Source organism: Brassica napus, chromosome A6 (assembly GCF_020379485.1).
Source record: "Brassica napus cultivar Da-Ae chromosome A6, Da-Ae, whole genome shotgun sequence".
In the NCBI taxonomy this organism is placed as follows: domain Eukaryota; kingdom Viridiplantae; phylum Streptophyta; class Magnoliopsida; order Brassicales; family Brassicaceae; genus Brassica; species Brassica napus.
In genome coordinates this window covers 22,699,579-22,717,044 of record NC_063439.1, presented here as the reverse complement: position 1 = coordinate 22,717,044, position 17,466 = coordinate 22,699,579, and the positions used below count along the sequence as shown (strand labels likewise).

At 36.6% G+C, this 17,466-nt stretch overlaps 3 protein-coding genes, 2 non-coding genes and 1 pseudogene across 7 annotated transcripts; 3 read left to right on the top strand and 3 right to left on the bottom strand.

Annotated features, from left to right (window-relative positions):
• The first annotated feature begins 3,696 nt into the window (after positions 1-3,696).
• LOC125575986 lies at positions 3,697-3,860 on the top strand. Its single transcript, XR_007314526.1, has one exon. It is a non-coding gene; the product is annotated as a U1 spliceosomal RNA (small nuclear RNA).
• A 498-nt stretch (positions 3,861-4,358) lies between these two features.
• LOC125576026 lies at positions 4,359-4,527 on the top strand (annotated as a pseudogene).
• Positions 4,528-5,256: 729 nt separating this feature from the next.
• Positions 5,257-5,420, top strand: LOC125575975. The gene has a single exon (XR_007314515.1). It is a non-coding gene; the product is annotated as a U1 spliceosomal RNA (small nuclear RNA).
• A 298-nt stretch (positions 5,421-5,718) lies between these two features.
• LOC106396825 (protein DEHYDRATION-INDUCED 19 homolog 6) lies at positions 5,719-7,829 on the bottom strand. The gene is made up of 5 exons (XM_013837321.3): positions 7,490-7,829; positions 6,774-6,916; positions 6,474-6,551; positions 6,106-6,371; positions 5,719-6,007 (listed from the first exon to the last, which is right to left on the bottom strand). The coding sequence occupies exons 1-5, from the start codon at positions 7,563-7,565 to the stop codon at positions 5,899-5,901; spliced, it is 672 nt and encodes a 223-aa protein (XP_013692775.2). The 5' UTR covers positions 7,566-7,829; the 3' UTR covers positions 5,719-5,898.
• A 1,148-nt stretch (positions 7,830-8,977) lies between these two features.
• LOC106390215 (exonuclease DPD1, chloroplastic/mitochondrial-like) lies at positions 8,978-10,968 on the bottom strand. Of its 2 annotated transcripts, none has more exons than XM_013830631.3 (4): positions 10,760-10,968; positions 9,797-10,402; positions 9,518-9,723; positions 8,978-9,421 (listed from the first exon to the last, which is right to left on the bottom strand). In XM_013830631.3, the coding sequence occupies exons 2-4, from the start codon at positions 10,327-10,329 to the stop codon at positions 9,201-9,203; spliced, it is 960 nt and encodes a 319-aa protein (XP_013686085.2). In that variant the 5' UTR covers positions 10,330-10,402; positions 10,760-10,968; the 3' UTR covers positions 8,978-9,200. The 2 variants fall into 2 exon arrangements, with proteins under 2 accessions (XP_013686085.2, XP_013686084.2); XM_013830630.3 differs by having other exon boundaries at positions 10,605-10,803.
• A 2,313-nt stretch (positions 10,969-13,281) lies between these two features.
• On the bottom strand, positions 13,282-17,466 carry LOC125575909. 2 transcript variants are annotated; one of them, XM_048735173.1, is made up of 3 exons: positions 17,340-17,466; positions 17,162-17,251; positions 13,282-17,045 (listed from the first exon to the last, which is right to left on the bottom strand). In XM_048735173.1, the coding sequence occupies exon 3, from the start codon at positions 16,556-16,558 to the stop codon at positions 13,694-13,696; it is 2,865 nt and encodes a 954-aa protein (XP_048591130.1). In that variant the 5' UTR covers positions 16,559-17,045; positions 17,162-17,251; positions 17,340-17,466; the 3' UTR covers positions 13,282-13,693. The 2 variants fall into 2 exon arrangements, with proteins under 2 accessions (XP_048591130.1, XP_048591131.1); XM_048735174.1 differs by lacking the exon at positions 17,340-17,466 and having other exon boundaries at positions 17,162-17,265.

Here is a 17,466-nt window from a genome sequence, read left to right as displayed (position 1 = left end):
TAAATGTATAAATAATATCATATACAATTCTATTTAATACATTTTATTTTATTACAAGTTACTTCTTTCTCTATCATTTTAACACTCATTGAATAAACAGCACTAAATACTGCTGGATAAATCAAATCAAATGATATGTTAACTTCCATTAGTTATGGTGGTGTGCTGTCAATATCTAGTTTCTGATTCTATTTCTTATTTACTTCTTCAATCAATTACCCTTACTTAAGTTCAAGATCTTCTCTTAATTGTCTTAAAGGTTCAACTTAGATGGATAATTCTCTCTATATGTGTTGTTTCCTGTAGAATAGTTTATGTCCTGTTTTTTTTTAATGGAGAATTTAATGTTTTAATTCTACTACATGGTTATGGTTGTGTAGGTGTTGATTGGTAAATTGTTTTAAATGTGATGTAAGCCAAAATAATTTCTAAAGTCAATTTTTCTAATAATGTTTTATAAATATTTTCTAAAACTACAAATTTTCTTTTCTATTGTTTTTGCTGTAGATAAAAATATATCTAAATATTTATTTTAGTTTTAGAAAACTTATATGCACATCATTAAATATTTTCAAATCTATGGTCAAAATCTCACAGCAAAAATATTTATTGTCACATCAGAAAAATCTACAATTTTAATTCTTAAAATCATTAATTTGCATTTCTTTAATATTGCATCTTTAATTGTAATATCATCTATCTAAGCTAACTATGGAGATCGATCAATATAACAACAGATGACAAAAAAGAAAAAAAACTAACTATGGAGATCGATCAATATATATATATATATATATATTCAGCTTGTAAATTTAGTAAACATGCGAACTTCACACCGATAAAATTGATGTTACATAAATATTGCTATAGGTGCATCTGAGTTAGTTAAGTGACTATTTTTACAACTGGTGTATGTGAATGGTGAATATACTGCTATGGCTGCGTTGTTTTGCTTTTAATGTCTTTTTGATATGTTTGAATGTCTGACTGTAAAAATACTGTCTAATGCATTTACACATTTATATAGGTAAGCATTAACTGTTGGAAGTATATTAAAAGCAGTAATATATATCCTCCAATGTAGGCCATTTTAGATCATAAAATCTTTTTAGTGATTTTGCAAATGGGAAGTATATTTTATTGCTATATATATCCTGAATTTTTATTTGATGAACATGCTGAAAATCAGAAATTTCTTGTTAAATTCGGATATTCATTTTCAAACGGGTAAGGGAGAAAAAAAATGATGATGTCCTGAACGCCGTTTTCCTATTATTCAAACCGGACGGAGCTTGGGATCCGATCCAAAAAAGGCGCGCATGTTCCGATCCACTGTCTACGTGGTAAAAATCGTAATTAAATTATATCGATGGTTTAGCTTAATCAATTAAGGATTAAATAAATACATGGGCCGCAAATTGAATGGCCCACTTTAAAAAGTAGCCCAGAACACATGCTGGCTAAAGTGAGGATTAGGCACGCAAGTTCCGGATCAAAAAGCACACATCAATTTCTGAACCTCCACATTGTTTTCATGATCTACAAATCTAACCCTACTACATTAGTCGTATTTAAATAGTCAGAATTTATAATAATTAAAAAAACTTTCAGAAGTGAACAGGACCCCTTTGCTAAACACACCAACCTGTAAAAGTATAACTTTGCTTGGATAGTTCTTTTGATAATATATGCATGTAGATTAGTATTGTGTATGGTACGACGCGTGTATGCGCTACGGTGGTCCAATTCAATGGATCCTAATAATAAATGGCTAACTGGGACCATTATCATAATCTAGTAACATTAAGACTAGTTATTAAGACGGTTATTAGCTTTCTCGAGGGGAGCTTAATTAATAGATTGTTTAAACTGTCAAGCGTCAAGTGTAATAAATCATTTCATTTGCTTCCTAATCAGTAGGAAACACAGACCAAACATCACTTTCAGTCGTTTTTCTTTTCACAGATGACTTGTTTACTATAATACATAGATACTCTTTTCAACAAAATGTATTATATTGAGCTTAATGGAGTGACATGATGCATCAACGATACTGGTATAAACTCCACACATACATAATCTTATCAATGATGAACTTTAAAGTTATGGAGCATATATAACTGATTTATAATATTAATCCAACAACCAGTTCTTAAAATGTGAAATAAATCGATTGAATTTGGTGCAAAAAAAAACGGATTGAACTGATATTGAGATCAACATATTGGTGCAAAAAAAAAAGAGATCAACATAATAGCAATTGTCTGCCCAAAAATAGATAATAACAAGTATGCTGAGCAATTAACATAATTAATAGATAATTAATCCTGTCGACGGAACACGACAAAAGAGGTTCCATGATATGATTTGATGTACTTGAACAACACTTTTGATTTGTGAGGGCTTTGGAGCGGGGTCCTCAAGTGTATACTTTGGAACATTTAAAATAGCAAACAAGGTCTACTGTCCCTCCCGACCTAAACACTTTGGCCTTGAAGATATGTGGTATAACATTGTCAAATCATAACAGCGATTGTTGTGATGATAGCAACTAAGTATATGATATTGATTTTTGGATTGTAAGTTTGAGTTTTAATTTCTTTCTTCTTATGGTTCCTAATTCTTAGATAATGGTTAAGGAAAATTTCAAAACACGCAATATCTTAGATGTGAGTCCACCCCGCAGCCTTTAAAAGCTGATTGGATGGGAAATGTTTATGATAACATGTACACACTAAAATTATATGAAAGTCCATTATCTTGTTTTAATATATTATGCATACATCATTTCCAAAAAAAATAAAATTAAGAAAACATTTTTCACCAAGAAAAAACGAAATGCTGAGACGTTAGGACTAATACACCAGGCGATTACTAATAAGCACTGAGTTTTTGTACTTTTGTATATCTGTTTTCAAGCAAAACTGATTTTTATTCATGCATATTGTTTTTAAAAAAAACTTGATAGATTATAGTCTAGTTAGTGGTAGATATGATTGAGATTTCACTGGACTAGCTGGCATTTTCTCCAAAACTAATTTCTGTAATTTGCATGATTATTTTAGATGTTTAGTATAGTTTGATAGTTTATTTCTCTAGGGTTAGCAACGTCTCCCTTAGCTAAGTAGAGTACGAGGTGTATTATTTTACTATCCAGTAAAGTTTGATTTAATAGAATGAGTAGTTGACAAAAAAAATATGGTGAATCACTTATGAATCTGAACAATATATGAGGCCTTACACCAGTCCATATATATAATATCTATGATCTCTAAGACTAAGACTAGCCCCCAAATCTATACAATTGTCTGAATTTTCTAGTTAATGGTATGGCAATATACTGTCTTTCTTTTCTTCATAATGTTTGGTGGGAGGATTTAGTGGAAGTATCAATGCAAGTATCTATATCTAACATGTCTTTGAAGTGATATTAGATGTTCCATCCATTGGCTCTTTCAGGTCATTCTCACTTCAAGAAACAAGAGCATTAGTGGTTTGATCGATTAGATGTTTTGGGGTTTGCTGCTTATTCACTTAAATGGGCCTGTAGCATGTAGCCCATGATTGCAATAATACCCAAAACCATTTTGCCGTTTCAAGCTTGCAGCGAGCGTGTGAATTGTCCCACATCGCTTACAGCTAGAAAGAAGGACCGTGATGGAGAGTATAAGAAGAGAAGTGGAGTGAACAATAAAATCACTTACCTGGACGGGGTCAACTCATGATCATGAAGATGAGTGGCCTAGGCTAGTGACCTCCATTGCACTCTGAGGAGGGGCGCTTAGCTTAAGGTCTCCCCAAGTGGGAGAGCCTGCGTCATTATTTGTGGCAGAGGGAGCCTGCGTTCGCGCGGCTCCTACCATCCATTGCAGTGTCAATAATTTAATTTTTCTTGGAAACATATAAAAAAAGAAAGCGGCTTTCGTTGTAATAATCATCCTAATCCATGTAGATAAGCATAAGCTTCTTCAAGTATACTATTTATCATCTTTTTGTGTGAGTCTGTGCAAGAGATTCTCTAAGTGAGCTATTATAGTCTGTTCTCCTTGCTTCTTTACTCGTTAAGAAGTAGAATACTGATTCGAACAACAACAAATAGTCTTCAATAAGTAATCATACACACAATGCTGGTAGCCGTTACCATCCATTGTTAGATTTTAAACTTTTTATCAATCTGTCACACAACCGTGTTGTAATTCCCTTGTATAACGAAAACTTTGGTAAATATTAATTCTTTATGCAGAAAGATAATAACTGATTTGGTCGGAAAAATCCACGCTCCCACATCGGAAGTGCATATCAAGTAGGTTAGTTTTGTCTAGACTATAAAAGAAAGAGGTGTTCGATTGTTGAAACTCATCTTTGCGCTTGGGGCAATGACGCAGCTAATGAGGTACTAACCGAGGCGCGTCTATTGCTGGTTGAAAACTATTTCCAAACCCCCTCATTGTTTCTAGGCTTGACCTAGGTCTTTGAGAATTTCTGGAAGGACTCCCTTCGGGGTAAAGGCCTACAATCTTCACAGTTCAAGTTTTGTTTCTTAAGTATTAAAGGCATTTGTCGGCATCTTTGTTTAAAGTGAAAATGATGTTTTATATGTACTCGCAAAGCGCTTTAATACAAAAACACCAATCCATACGAAGCTATACTGAATCTTAAGAACATAACTCAGTGCTATTAACTAATAAAAAACATACATTTTGTTGTTGTTCCATTTTTCCAAGTCGCTGAATGATCTGACAATAGTAGAGAGTTACTGGAATATTTGAATGTTTCTCTGTTTATACTTCAGCTGAAAGAAATTGATTTTCAATAGTAGACCTAGACAAGTCAAGACATGAATCATCAGAGCACGCAAACCTGCAATTTTTATTTTCAAAAAAGAAAATTCAGGTCACAAGAGGCAATAGCTATAACTTATAAGTTGTTTGGTAACAAAGGGATCAGCTATAAATTTCATGAAGGCTCATCAAAACCAAGTAATATGTGAGATTTTATTGATCGAAAATAAATTTTGGATCCACAACAATACGAAATAAAGGATGACTAAAATACGTGCGATAACCAAGTTGTGATTGTCCAGAAATGCTCAAACACGTGATAACTGAGCCTATAGTACCAGCCCATGTATATTGTCGTAAAGAAAAACTGTGTCAGAGCGAGAAACGTGCTAACAGATAGTCCCACATCGCTTACGCGTAGAAAGAATGACTCGCGAAGGAGAGTATAAGAAGAGAAGTAGAGTTAGCATACAAATCACTTACCTGGACAGGGTCAACTCATGATCAAGAAGATGAGTGGCCTAGGCTAGTGACCTCCATTGCACTTTAAGGAGGGGCGCTTAGCCTAAGGTCTCCCCAAGTGGGAGAGCCTGTGTCATTATTTGTGGCAGAGGGAGCCTGCGTTCGCGCGGCTCCTACCATCTAGTACTAGTCCTTAATCATTGTTAGCTGTATTCCCAAGTTTGCAACATCATACCTAAGGATCGTGTGGTTGAGGAGACGATGGTAAGGCTCTCTTCCGGATAGAGTTGACATTTGTTTTTTTTCAGGCCTTGTCCAAATAACAAAGTTTTCTTTACATAAAAGAACATGAAGAAACTATACTGAAGATTTTAAGAACAGAATATGTAAATGAAATACATACATTTCTCCTGCGATTGTTTTCTTACAGACAAATAGAGTGTTCGTTCACTAGAGAAAGTATGTGTTCAATAACATATAAATAATACTCATTATTCATGTCTCTCTTGACTCTTACAAAGCTCACTAACATTATTCTGGTTATCCCTGAACCCTTCCCCATTTCACTTGTTGAGAACAAACAACAACTCCGTTACATTTTTTTCTCCCAATGGCTGAATGATCTAATACCCGTAGAGAAGTTATATTATCTCCTTTATAATCCATCATCAAGAATCGTAGAGCAGAAAATCCCTTGAACAAACTCGCTCTGTTTCAACTTTTCTCTGTGATCCTCTGCTGAAAGCGACTTCTTCTCAACCTTCCTGTAAAAAATCCACCACAAGACAAAGAATCATGTCAGGGCTACCAGTAAGAATATCTAGATATGCAAGCAATCAATCTGAGGATGAGGAAGCAATACCGTTCAGGCAAACTCTGATTCAATGCCTTCTTGGCAGAACTTGTCTCTCCACATAAACCTGATTCAGAAATGAAAAGCTCATCTGCCATTGGCGTAATGAACGAAGACAGCAAAGGGTCAGCAGCTATAGTGGCAGACGAAGGAGGCACAACACGCGAGGTTCCTTCTAACAAGCTCTGAAAGTTTCCATCAGGAAACTCTCTCTTCAAGATCGATAGCATGGACTGAGCCCCACCTCTTCTTGCTTTCCTTTTCCTCGTCGTCACGTAATATTTTCGTTAAGGAATTAATCAAACACACTCAATTTGAGGAATCACATAAAGTAAAAAAAATGGTTTTAAGGAAAAGAAAGAAACAAAAAAGGATATCTTGAACATGTTTGCATGTTGAAGTGTTATATGAGCAACCATATCGGAACTCACTTTCACCGCACAAACGGGGCACACCTACAAGGAGACAGAAAATGGTCAATCTCGGATTCAAACACAAGTTCCTATTGTATCAACTGTCCTGACAACAGACAAGGGCTACTTCCACTTCATTATTATTACATCCAAGATGAGAAACTACTAAACAAAGAACAGTGTTCTTCTTAATCTACCAAGAATCATAGTGAGGAAACATTAATTAGATCCACATGAGAATAAATATAGAAGAAATATATTTACCCCATTAATTGTGTTCATAGGATGATCTTCGTCTATGTGGCAGCAGAGAGAGACGATATCAAAGTAGTCAGAGCAGAAGGGGCAAGCATACTCCTCCCTGAAGTCATCTTCTCCCTCTATCTCCTCCAACCCCAAGAAATTATCTGCGTTTTCATTTTTTTTTTATAAAAAAATTGGTCAGATACAATTACAAATGGTGAAAGTACAGAAACAGAGCCAAGAAAAATAAATAAAAAATAGGACTACTAAAAACGCGTTCCATTCCTGCGTGTTACAATATACAGAGACAAATATAAATCGTGATTAGAAGTAACATCAAGATATGTAATAAAGGATGGAAACACTAGCAAGAGTAGCAATCCATAACCTTTCCTGTCAAATATGTCTCAGGTTTTGAACAAGTTTTTGACTTTATTATTGGTTAAACAAGAATCAAAGCTTCAAACGAAACCTATGAACAAACTCTAGGTATAAACTAGCACACACGCTTAATAATGCCTCAAAGACAGAAACTTTGCCTTCTTCTCAGACCCAACGAATAAAACAAATTCAACATCACAAACATTGAACAATTAAACGAAATAACAGAGTTCTCTAAGTCATTGATTATATCCGCAAATGATCGATATAATCGCAACGATATCATCTCTGTCTCATTCGTACAGCCTTTAAATTAAGACAACAATAATCAAATCTCAAAAATGAAACCGACTCACCAGATCGGGACAAGAAATCGAGCTGGTATCTCCTCGAAGCCGATGCGAGACGATCAGTCCACGAATCGGAATCCATTTTTTTTTTCTCAATCGAAAACCAAAGATTCCCACTTTTCAACAAATCAATTAAAACCGAAGAATCCAGAAAGAGATCAGAAAACAATTAATTCCCGGGGGAAATTGATTCTCGGTGAAGATTACACGGATATTCCGAAAAAGATTCCGGCGAGATGCAAAGAAGACGACGACGACGATGATTCTGTCGGTTTTCCGGAATTTGTCTTCCTTTCTTTTTTTTTTCTTTAAATTATTCTTTGGATAGAGAGTGAGAGACATATAAGAGACAGAGATGACTTCTGATGTAATAATTACATAAAAAAGTTTTATTACATGTATTTACTATTTACTAATTTAACTACTTTGTTTTTTTATTTCCAATCTTTCGTTTTCAACAGCCCGCACGAATGCATGCCGTTCAAACCTTTTACCCGCCGTGTATTTCCTTTTTGAAATATAAATCTGGCACGATTTTCCTTTGATTAAACGTCATGCTGTTAGCTATATGGTATGTTAGGTGTGGTGATGTTTATTTACTAGGAGTCGGCGAGATAAATCCACATGCAAAAATGTTCGTTGAATATAGTTAAATAATACATTCAGATTGAACAAGAAAAAATCATCAGAATAGAAATCTTCTATTAGTTCAGTTGAAATAGTCTAAAACAATTAACCGAATCTTCACAAATATCTAGATGTACCTGATCAGTACCGGCTCAACCACACGGGCGAGCAGTACGACCGTCCGGGTCCATGATATTAGGGGTCCAACTTTTTTTAAAAAACAAAAATTTCAAACAAAAAAATTCTTAAGAACAAAAATAAATATACATGTAGTGCTGATTTTTATTTATTTATATGTTTTCATTTCTAAATTTAATAACATTTTAAATAATATAATTTTCAAAAATCATATTTTTTATGTTCAAATAAAAGTCATGCTAGAATTGTATTTTAAACTATTAAAGGAATAAAGGGTCTAATTGTTTTTTTGCCCAATGGTCCTTATAAACCATGAGCCGGTTCTGTACATGGTTTAGTCTAAAATGATATTTCATCCGTTTCAGTTTAATTGTCGTTGTAAAGTTAAAATTTTCTTTATATTTCTTATATTTTTAATTGGTTAAAATATGATTAGATGTATTGGTAATAATGTTTTATTTAGTAAATATATAAAATTAAATATTTTCTTAATTTTTGTGCTCAAGTTTTAAACTACAATTAAAATAGTAAATGATAAAAATGATTCTTGTTACACATGATCCTATCCCTGAAACATTAGACCATTTATGATTTTATTCTGACTTTATCACTTATGGATTCCAACTTAAGGTTTTGCTCAAAGATTTTGATTTACTTTGAGTTTGGAGAAAGTACTTAAACAAACTAATCTTGTGACCTGTGATTAGTTAGGGATTGCTCATATTGATATTGAAGCAGGAAACCTTATAACTGTTTTTGTATTGAATGCCTTATGACTTGGTAAAATTACATATGTTTTTCGACTTAATTTATCCCACGATAAATTAAATAATAGGTTACATGACTGAGGTTTTTCCGGAGTTACATACACTATATAGAGAAACAATAGAATCAGAGATCAATATTACAAAAAAAGAAGCCTAATAAGAGATCAATGTTTCTAAAAATGATTTCAGGCCTTCTTGTTCTTTGCCATGGCAGCAATAAGGTCGGATGTGGTGTAAGAGCGGAGGACAAGATCAGAGAGTGAGAGCTTGAGATCAATGGTTAGTCTCTGAAACACCTGAGACAAGAGTAACACATCTGACAATGCTCTGTGAGCGTCACCATCCCTTACAAGATTGTAGTAATCCCCTAGCGCTGATAACGATGCTTTTGGCTTAACCGTTGCGTCTGCCAAAAAGAAGAAGAAACCATTTCTGGTTTATCAGAGTCCAAACCAACCAATATAGTATACAATGGTAACAAGCAGAGACCAAGGAACATTACCTACAGACTTCATGCTCTCTCTAGCGAGTGGTAGCGAGTCAAAGAACAGCCAGTTAGGAGGAATCTCGTAAGAGCAACGGTTAAACTCGTTGATCAAGAACTGAAAATCAAATGTTTTGCCGTTATGTGCAACAATCATTACATAACCACCAGGCTTCTGTCTACTCTGAACATACCGTAGAAAGATCGGTATCATCTCCTCCATTCTACCAAACAGAACAACCAATAAACAATCACACAAACTAAAAGATTGTATATAAAGACAGATCTTGTATATACCTTGGAACCTCAGGTCTACAAACCATATCATTCCTGATCCCATGGATACTAGCATTCAATATAGGAACACCAGGGTTGATCAGACTTTGAAACGTACTGTTCTCACCACCAGCTAGATCCTGAGCTGCGATTTCGATAATCCTCTCCTTCACCCTATGCAATCCTGTCGTCTCGAGATCAGAGACTATAACAGTGAGGAGACTAGAGAGATCTTTGTTTTCAGCAAGACGCTGCTGAAGGTTTCCAAAAGGCTGTTGTTGTTGTATCTTGGCCGTGCTCTCTGCGTCTACTATCCTGGTGACAGGAACCGCTCCTCCCAGGACGCTGCTCTTGGTGTTGCTCCTGCCTCCTTGTGTAGTTGTGCTCACATTACGCCTGACCCATCTGCTCTTTCCATTGACCGAGGAGGATCTGATATTAAGCAGCTTCGGGGTTGAGTTGTTCTTGAACCAGCCGTGGACACGTTCACAGCAAGAGCTTCCTAAGAATAGGTTGGTTCTGAATCTAGAGACTTGCGAGATTGAGATACACATCTCTTCCTTTCTTTTCTCACCCCTCTAAGTTAAGATCAATAATCAAAACAACAATGTTCCTGAAGAAGACTGCCTGTAGATCCAGAGAATGAACATTAAAAAAAAGAAAAGTTAATAGCTTTCGAGTTATAGAGACAGATAATGATAGAATGTTACAAACCGAACACAGTTTACTCAATGTTAAACCAAAAGTCATGATTTTTTTAAACTCGAATATGAATAATTCAATTAAAAAGTATCGTAATTTACAATAAATAGACACGAAAGTGACGAACTTTATAAATGGCGAAAGTGAATCGAACAGTTTTTGTTCTTCTAATCGACGTGTGTTCGATTCCTCATCGAAGAAGAGGATCGTAAAGGAGCGAAATTTATGAAATGTTTTGAGAATCTAAAGTGACCCAGAAGGAGAAAAAGAGAAGATACTTGCCTGGTGTAATGAAAACTTGCATCTGAACGGAATTGAGATGTTTTGAGATTCGTCTGTGTTTATAGAAATAGAGATAGAGCGAAATGGTGGAGATTGAAGTAAACCCGCTTGCGTGAGAGGGAGACCCGTTTAATTCGGATCTTTGACCCGATCCGACAAATACGGATCTACGAACTACGATGCGAGTTGGCTTTAGTTAGGAGGGTCATACATGGTTTCCACTTTTGGAAAATGTCCATGCTACTTTGGCCACTTGAGTTGGTACATTGTGAAAAAATTAGTCTTTAGATTAATCATTAAAATTATGATCGTTTAATACCAAACAGATCTGAGTCAAAACATTAGACATTTATGTAATACGCTCACTAAAAATCTAAAACATTTAAATTATGATAAGCAAATCATCGACTTATTGCAGGAATCTTTGATGTTTTTAATATCTACGAAAGAAAAGAATATTCCCATTTTTTAAAGGAAAAACATCCCAGCAAGTCACTTGGTTCAACTTGCGTATATGACCTTTTTTAGTTAACTTGTTTCTGTTTCTGATATATATTTTTTTCTGACAAACTAAAGAATATAGAAAGTTTTTTTTTTCACAATATTGATGATGTAGCCATTAGAAATACGTACACGTTTGTTTTTTTTCTTTGGTTTTGTTTGATATACGTAATTAAAAAGAAGAAAATTTGGTGAAAGAGTTTCAAAATACGCCATGTTCGAAGTGAACTTGCATAAAATAAAAATTGGTTGTACCAAACAGAATCAGATCTGATCCAACTTCAGCCAGAACCGAAGTCAATGCAAAGCCATAACTCAAATGATCCGGTATAAAATTCCATTATTCAAGAGTTGACCAATGATCTCTATGGGCCAGGCCGTTGACACAAGAATGGGCCCAAATTTAGTGCGTTAAATTATACATGCATATCCTTTCAAAAGACTAAAAGAGTAGCCCAAAAAACGTCGAACAAAATAAAGGACAAAACTGTGTTTTCAGTGAGATACTCTGTTCTTTTTTTCTCAGGCGAAAACATAGTTGCAAGACAATAATAGTAGACAAAGAGCTGCTTGTTCTTTCTCTTTTAGAATCCGTCGTTTCTTCAAAGTGACGCAGTCGGAAATCACTAAGGTTAGCAAACACTAACCCTTAGATCAAAATCAAGCTCTCAAGCAAGAACTCGAATATTAAGCTCTGGAATCCACCAGAAAAGATAAAAGCTTGAAAACTTCTATTGATAAGAAAAGATATGAATGTCCAAAACAGAATATCTAAAACCCTCTTATATAGAGAGAGCCTAAAACATAAAAAAGGTAAATCCCTACAAGAAAAAGAAAACATGAAATAAAAGGAAAACTTCTAGATTAGGTTCTGTAAATCTAAGAGTCTCCTACATCAGTCTCCTCCACCTCGAAAGAACTCGACCCCGAGTTCTCTTCTGGATAAAGAACACCATCAGCATGGTACTCATAGATGTCAGCCACATTGAACGTATTAGAAATGTTCATGTCTTCTGGAAGTGCCACCACATAAGCATTATCATTTAACTTCCGCAAAATCTTGAATGGACCATATTTGCGAGGCTGTAGCTTGCGATATGTGCCCACGGGGAATCTTTCTTTTCGTAGAAACACCATCACTTCATCTCCTTCTTTGAAAACCTTGAGTCTTCTACGCTTGTCTGCTGCTTCTTTATTCTTTTGGCCAGTTGCTTCTAACTTCGCTCGGACAGGGTCTCTAGTTGCTAGAATATCCTCTGCCATAGCCTCAGCTGAGATACTAACTCCAGGAGCTTTAGGCAACTTAACCAAATCGACCACATGCTTCGGAATAGAAGTATAGACCAAAGAAAAAGGTGATTTCCCTGTAGCTGAGTGCACGGCACTGTTGTAAGAAAACTCCACTTGAGGTAAAGCCAGATCCCATTGTTTCGGTTTATCTCCACAAACACTTCGAATCATATTCCCCAAAGTCCTATTCGTCACCTCGGTTTTCCCATCAGTCTGTGGATGAGCTGTAGAACTCCGTTTCAAGCTGGTTCCAAACATTCTCCAAAGTGTAATCCAGAAGTGACTCAGAAACTTGGTATCTCTGTCGGAAATTATTGTCTTAGGAACCCCATGAAGACGTACCACTTCCCGAAAAAATAACTTGGCGATGTTAGAGGCATCTGCAGTCTTCTTGCAGGCGATGAAATGCGACATCTTAGAGAATCTGTCAACGACCACAAACACAGAATCGACGCCTCGCTGTGTACGAGGTAAGCCTAGCACAAAATCCATAGACAAGTCTTGCCAAATATCTTCTGGGATTGGTAATGGCATATAAAGTCCAGTGTTCTGAGATTGTCCTTTAGAAGACAGATATAACACCTTTTAACTATAGCACCCGCATCTCTCCTTAAATATGGCCAATAAAACCTTGTCTCCAAGCTAGCAATGGTCTTGTCTCTTCCCAAATGACCACTAAGGCCACCACCATGCAAATCGCGAATCAACTTTTCTCGTAATGACGAGCAAGGAATGCACAGCCTGTCTCCTTTAAAAAGATAACCATCTCGTATGTGGAAATCTGCCGAAGGATGCTTTCCATTACATTTGCCCCATAACTCCTTGAATTCAACATCACATTCATACAACTCCTTCAGAAACTCGAAACCCACAACCTCTTGTGCTAAGATAGTGAGTAAGGAAGCTCTTCTACTCAAGGCGTCTGCCACCTTGTTAAGAGTCCCAGACTTATGCTGAATAATGAAAGGAAATTTTTTGCAGAAAACTTACCCAACGAGCATGCATCTTATTTATCACTTTCTGGCTGTGAAGATACTTTAGAGCTTGGTGGTCTGTAAATAGAACAAACTCTCTCTGAACCAAGTAATGCTCCCATTGTCGAAGAGCTCGAAAAACCGCATATAACTCTTGATCATACGTGCTCTACTTTTGGCGAGCTTCACTTAACTTTTCACTAAAGAAAGCTATCGGTCGTTTTTCTTGTGATAAGACGGCACCTATTCCCACACCACTAGCGTCACATTCCACTTGAAACACTTTGTCAAAATCGGGTAAGGCTAATACTGGTGCAGTACAAAGCCTCTCTTTAATTAAAGCAAAACTCTCTTCCTGTTCGGATCCCCAATGAAACTTCCCTTTCTTCAAACACTCAGTGATAGGCGCAGTAATGGTACTAAAATCTCTAACAAATCTTCTGTAGAAAGTAGCTAGACCATGAAAGCTGCGTATCTCAGTGACTGACTTAGGAACCGGCCAATCCCTTATGGCACTCACTTTCTCCTGGTCAACCTGAATCCCTTCTTCACCAATAACAAATCCAAGAAATAACAGCTTGTTGGTGCAGAACGTACATTTTTTAAGATTGATGTACAGTTGGTTTTCTTGTAAAACCTGCAAAACTTGCTTCAAATGTTCCATATGCTCGTCTTTTGTTTTACTGTATATCAAAATGTCATCAAAATAAACCACCACAAAAGAACCAATGAACGGGCGGAGAACCTGGTTCATTAATCTTATGAAAGTGCTAGGAGCATTTGACAACCCAAAAGGCATCACCATCCATTCGAATAATCCGTCTTTACTCTTAAAAGCAGTTTTCCACTCATCTCCAGGCCTGATTCGAATTTGATGATAACCACTTCGAAGATCTATCTTTGAAAACACCTTAGAACCTGACAACTCATCAAGCATATCTTCCAACCGGGGTATAGGGAATCGATATTTAATGGTTATCTTATTAATGGCTCTACTATCAACACAAATCCTCCACTGGTTACCTTTCTTAGGAACTAGCAGAACCGGTACGGCACATGGACTCATGCTCTCACGAATAAATCCTTTTCTCAGCAAATCTTCAATCTGTTCCCTTAAAATCTCATTCTCCTTAGGGCTCATACGGTAATGGGGAAGATTTGGCAGACTGGATCCTGGAATCAAGTCAATATGATGCTGAATATCTCTCATGGGAGGTAGATCATTAGGAAGTTCTTCCGCAATCAACTCTTTGAAATCATCCAGAATTTCTAACACTTCTCGTGGGGTTGACGTTTCCTCCGTTGCTGCACTCAACAACCCTTTAACAACCAAGGGATAGAAACACTTTGCTTCTTGAACATCCCCATCAAGCTCTTTGTCGTCATGTGTCATAACCAAGAAACTTGACTTCTTTTCCTTCGCAGTGTTACAAAAATCCTTAACAGGTGCCATGGCAATTTTATGGTTGCCCCACGTAAACATTATCATATTGTCTCGACCTCGATATGTGATATCGTTATCATACTGCCAAGGTCGTCCAAGAAGAATGTGACAAACATCCATGTCAAGAACGTCACAAGTGATCTCCTCCTTATAATGTTTACCTATAGATATGCGAACTTTGCAAGTCATGCTAACTCGAACTTGTGATCCTCTCTTCACCCAACCAAGACCGTACGGTTTCTCATGACGGGTTGTGGGTAACTTCAGATAGTCCACCAGCTTTTGAGAAACTAAATTCTCCGAGCTTCCATTATCCACAATCACATTACACACCTTGTTTTGAATAGAACAATGTGTTCTAAACAAATTCTTACGTTGGCCTTCTTCTTTAGATGATAACAAGACTCGTTGCAGCACAAAGTTTATCATCTCTCCAGATTCTTCTTCAGCGAATTTAGCTCCCTCATATTCTTCATTCTCAGCGAAATCCTTTTCATCCTCTTCATCTTCTTCCTCTATTATAGCAACTGTTCTCCGACTTGGACAGACATTTGATTTATGACCATGTCCTTGGCAACGGAAACACTTGTCAATGGAAGGCTTAGCATAAGGATTGTTTTGTCTCTGAGCTGGTGCCTTGTTCTGTTGGATTGAGTTAGAGCTACTAGCTCCTTTGTTTCCCGGATTGGAGTCTTTATTGGCTACACTCTTTTCTTTCTCACTTGTTGGTTCAAAATTGGTCTGAGCCGTGTTTCTTCTAAATGCTGAGAACCCGCGTGATGACTTCTCCATTAACTCAGCTTTTAATGCTAGACTGGAAGCTTCCTGCACGGTCCATACGGTTTGCAAACCCATCTTTCCATGAAGAGAACCCTTTAACCCACTGATGTACCTAGCCACCTTCTGATTCTCTGTTTCGCCTAACTCATTGCGTTCAGAGAAACGCAAGAATTCAGCTGTGTACTCGGTCACAGTTCTGTTTCCTTGAACACAATCGAGATACATCTTGTAAAGAATTTGTTCGTAATCTTCCGGTAAGAATCGCTCCAGCATTAATTGCTTCATTCGACGCCAAGTCCTAACTGGTCCTCTCCTTTGTCTTTGCCTTTGGACAACGAGTTTATCCCACCACACTGCAGCAGTCTTCTTCAGTTTGACAGCTACCATCTTAACTTGTTTATTCTCAGGAACGCCCATGACATCAAAAAATTGATCAACATCAATTTGCCAATCAAGAAACTCCTCCACTCCCATAGTTCCATAGAACAATGGAATATCGGCTTTTACCCGATAATCATAATTGTTTTGTTGGTTTCCTTCAGCTATTTCTTCTTCTGATTCTTCTTCTGAACTAGAATTATCAACAACAACATCACGATTGTTTCGACCTTGTTGACCCCGAATTGGTCTTCTTTCTCCACCTCTTTGACCGGCGTTATTAACCTGATTGGGATAAGCCACAACCTGATTATTTAACGCAGTTACCAGATTTGCCAATTGAGCAGTTACAGCAGTGAGGTTTGTGGTTGCCTCCCTTAAACCTTCTGCGAAACCCTCGAAGTCGGCTTTGGTTACTGGTTGATCACCCATGGCTGATCAAGCTTCGAAAAGAGAAGGAGAAGACCTTGCTCTGATACCACTTGACGCAGTCGGAAATCACTAAGGTTAGCAAACACTAACCCTTAGATCAAAATCAAGCTCTCAAGCAAGAACTCGAATATTAAGCTCTGGAATCCACCAGAAAAGATAAAAGCTTGAAAACTTCTATTGATAAGAAAAGATATGAATGTCCAAAACAGAATACCTAAAACCCTCTTAAATAGAGAGAGCCTAAAACATAAAAAGGTAAATCCCTACAAGAAAAAGAAAACATGAAATAAAAGGAAAACTTCTAGATTAGGTTCTGTAAATCTAAGAGTCTCCTACATCACAAAGACACGCCACCATGTGAAAATGATAGTGATGATGGTGATGAATTTATCTTCTTGTAGGCTTTGTGGCTGTGAATAATACGAATACCCAATAGCTCGGACCGTCTTTGTTTCATTAATCTGATCCCACATGCATTGCAAAGTGACTGTGAATTTCACAGCAAAGAGCAAAGAAAAAAAAAACTTCAGAATAGTTATATAGTTTCCTCTTAAGTTCAAATAAAGCTAAATGGATATAGGGAGTTAAGGTAGAAGAAGAGACCTTGGGACCAGATGGTCCACCTCTCCACATTGGTGTCTTGGTGGTCTTGCACTCACTGCAACACCTAACTGTCTTCTTCTCTTCTTCCATCTGTTAAAATTTAGAAGATCAACATTGACATATTAGAAGATGAACAAGGTCATAGCTCTCTTGGATCAATCAAATCAAAAGAATCAACCTTTGTTATAAGAGCTCCTTTTGATACCACAGTAGCCAAGAACTATGGAGAAACTATGGCAAGATTGCTTCCTTTTTTTCTGGTATGAGTGATCAAGTTAGGCCTAGGAGCTCTTTAAAACCATTTC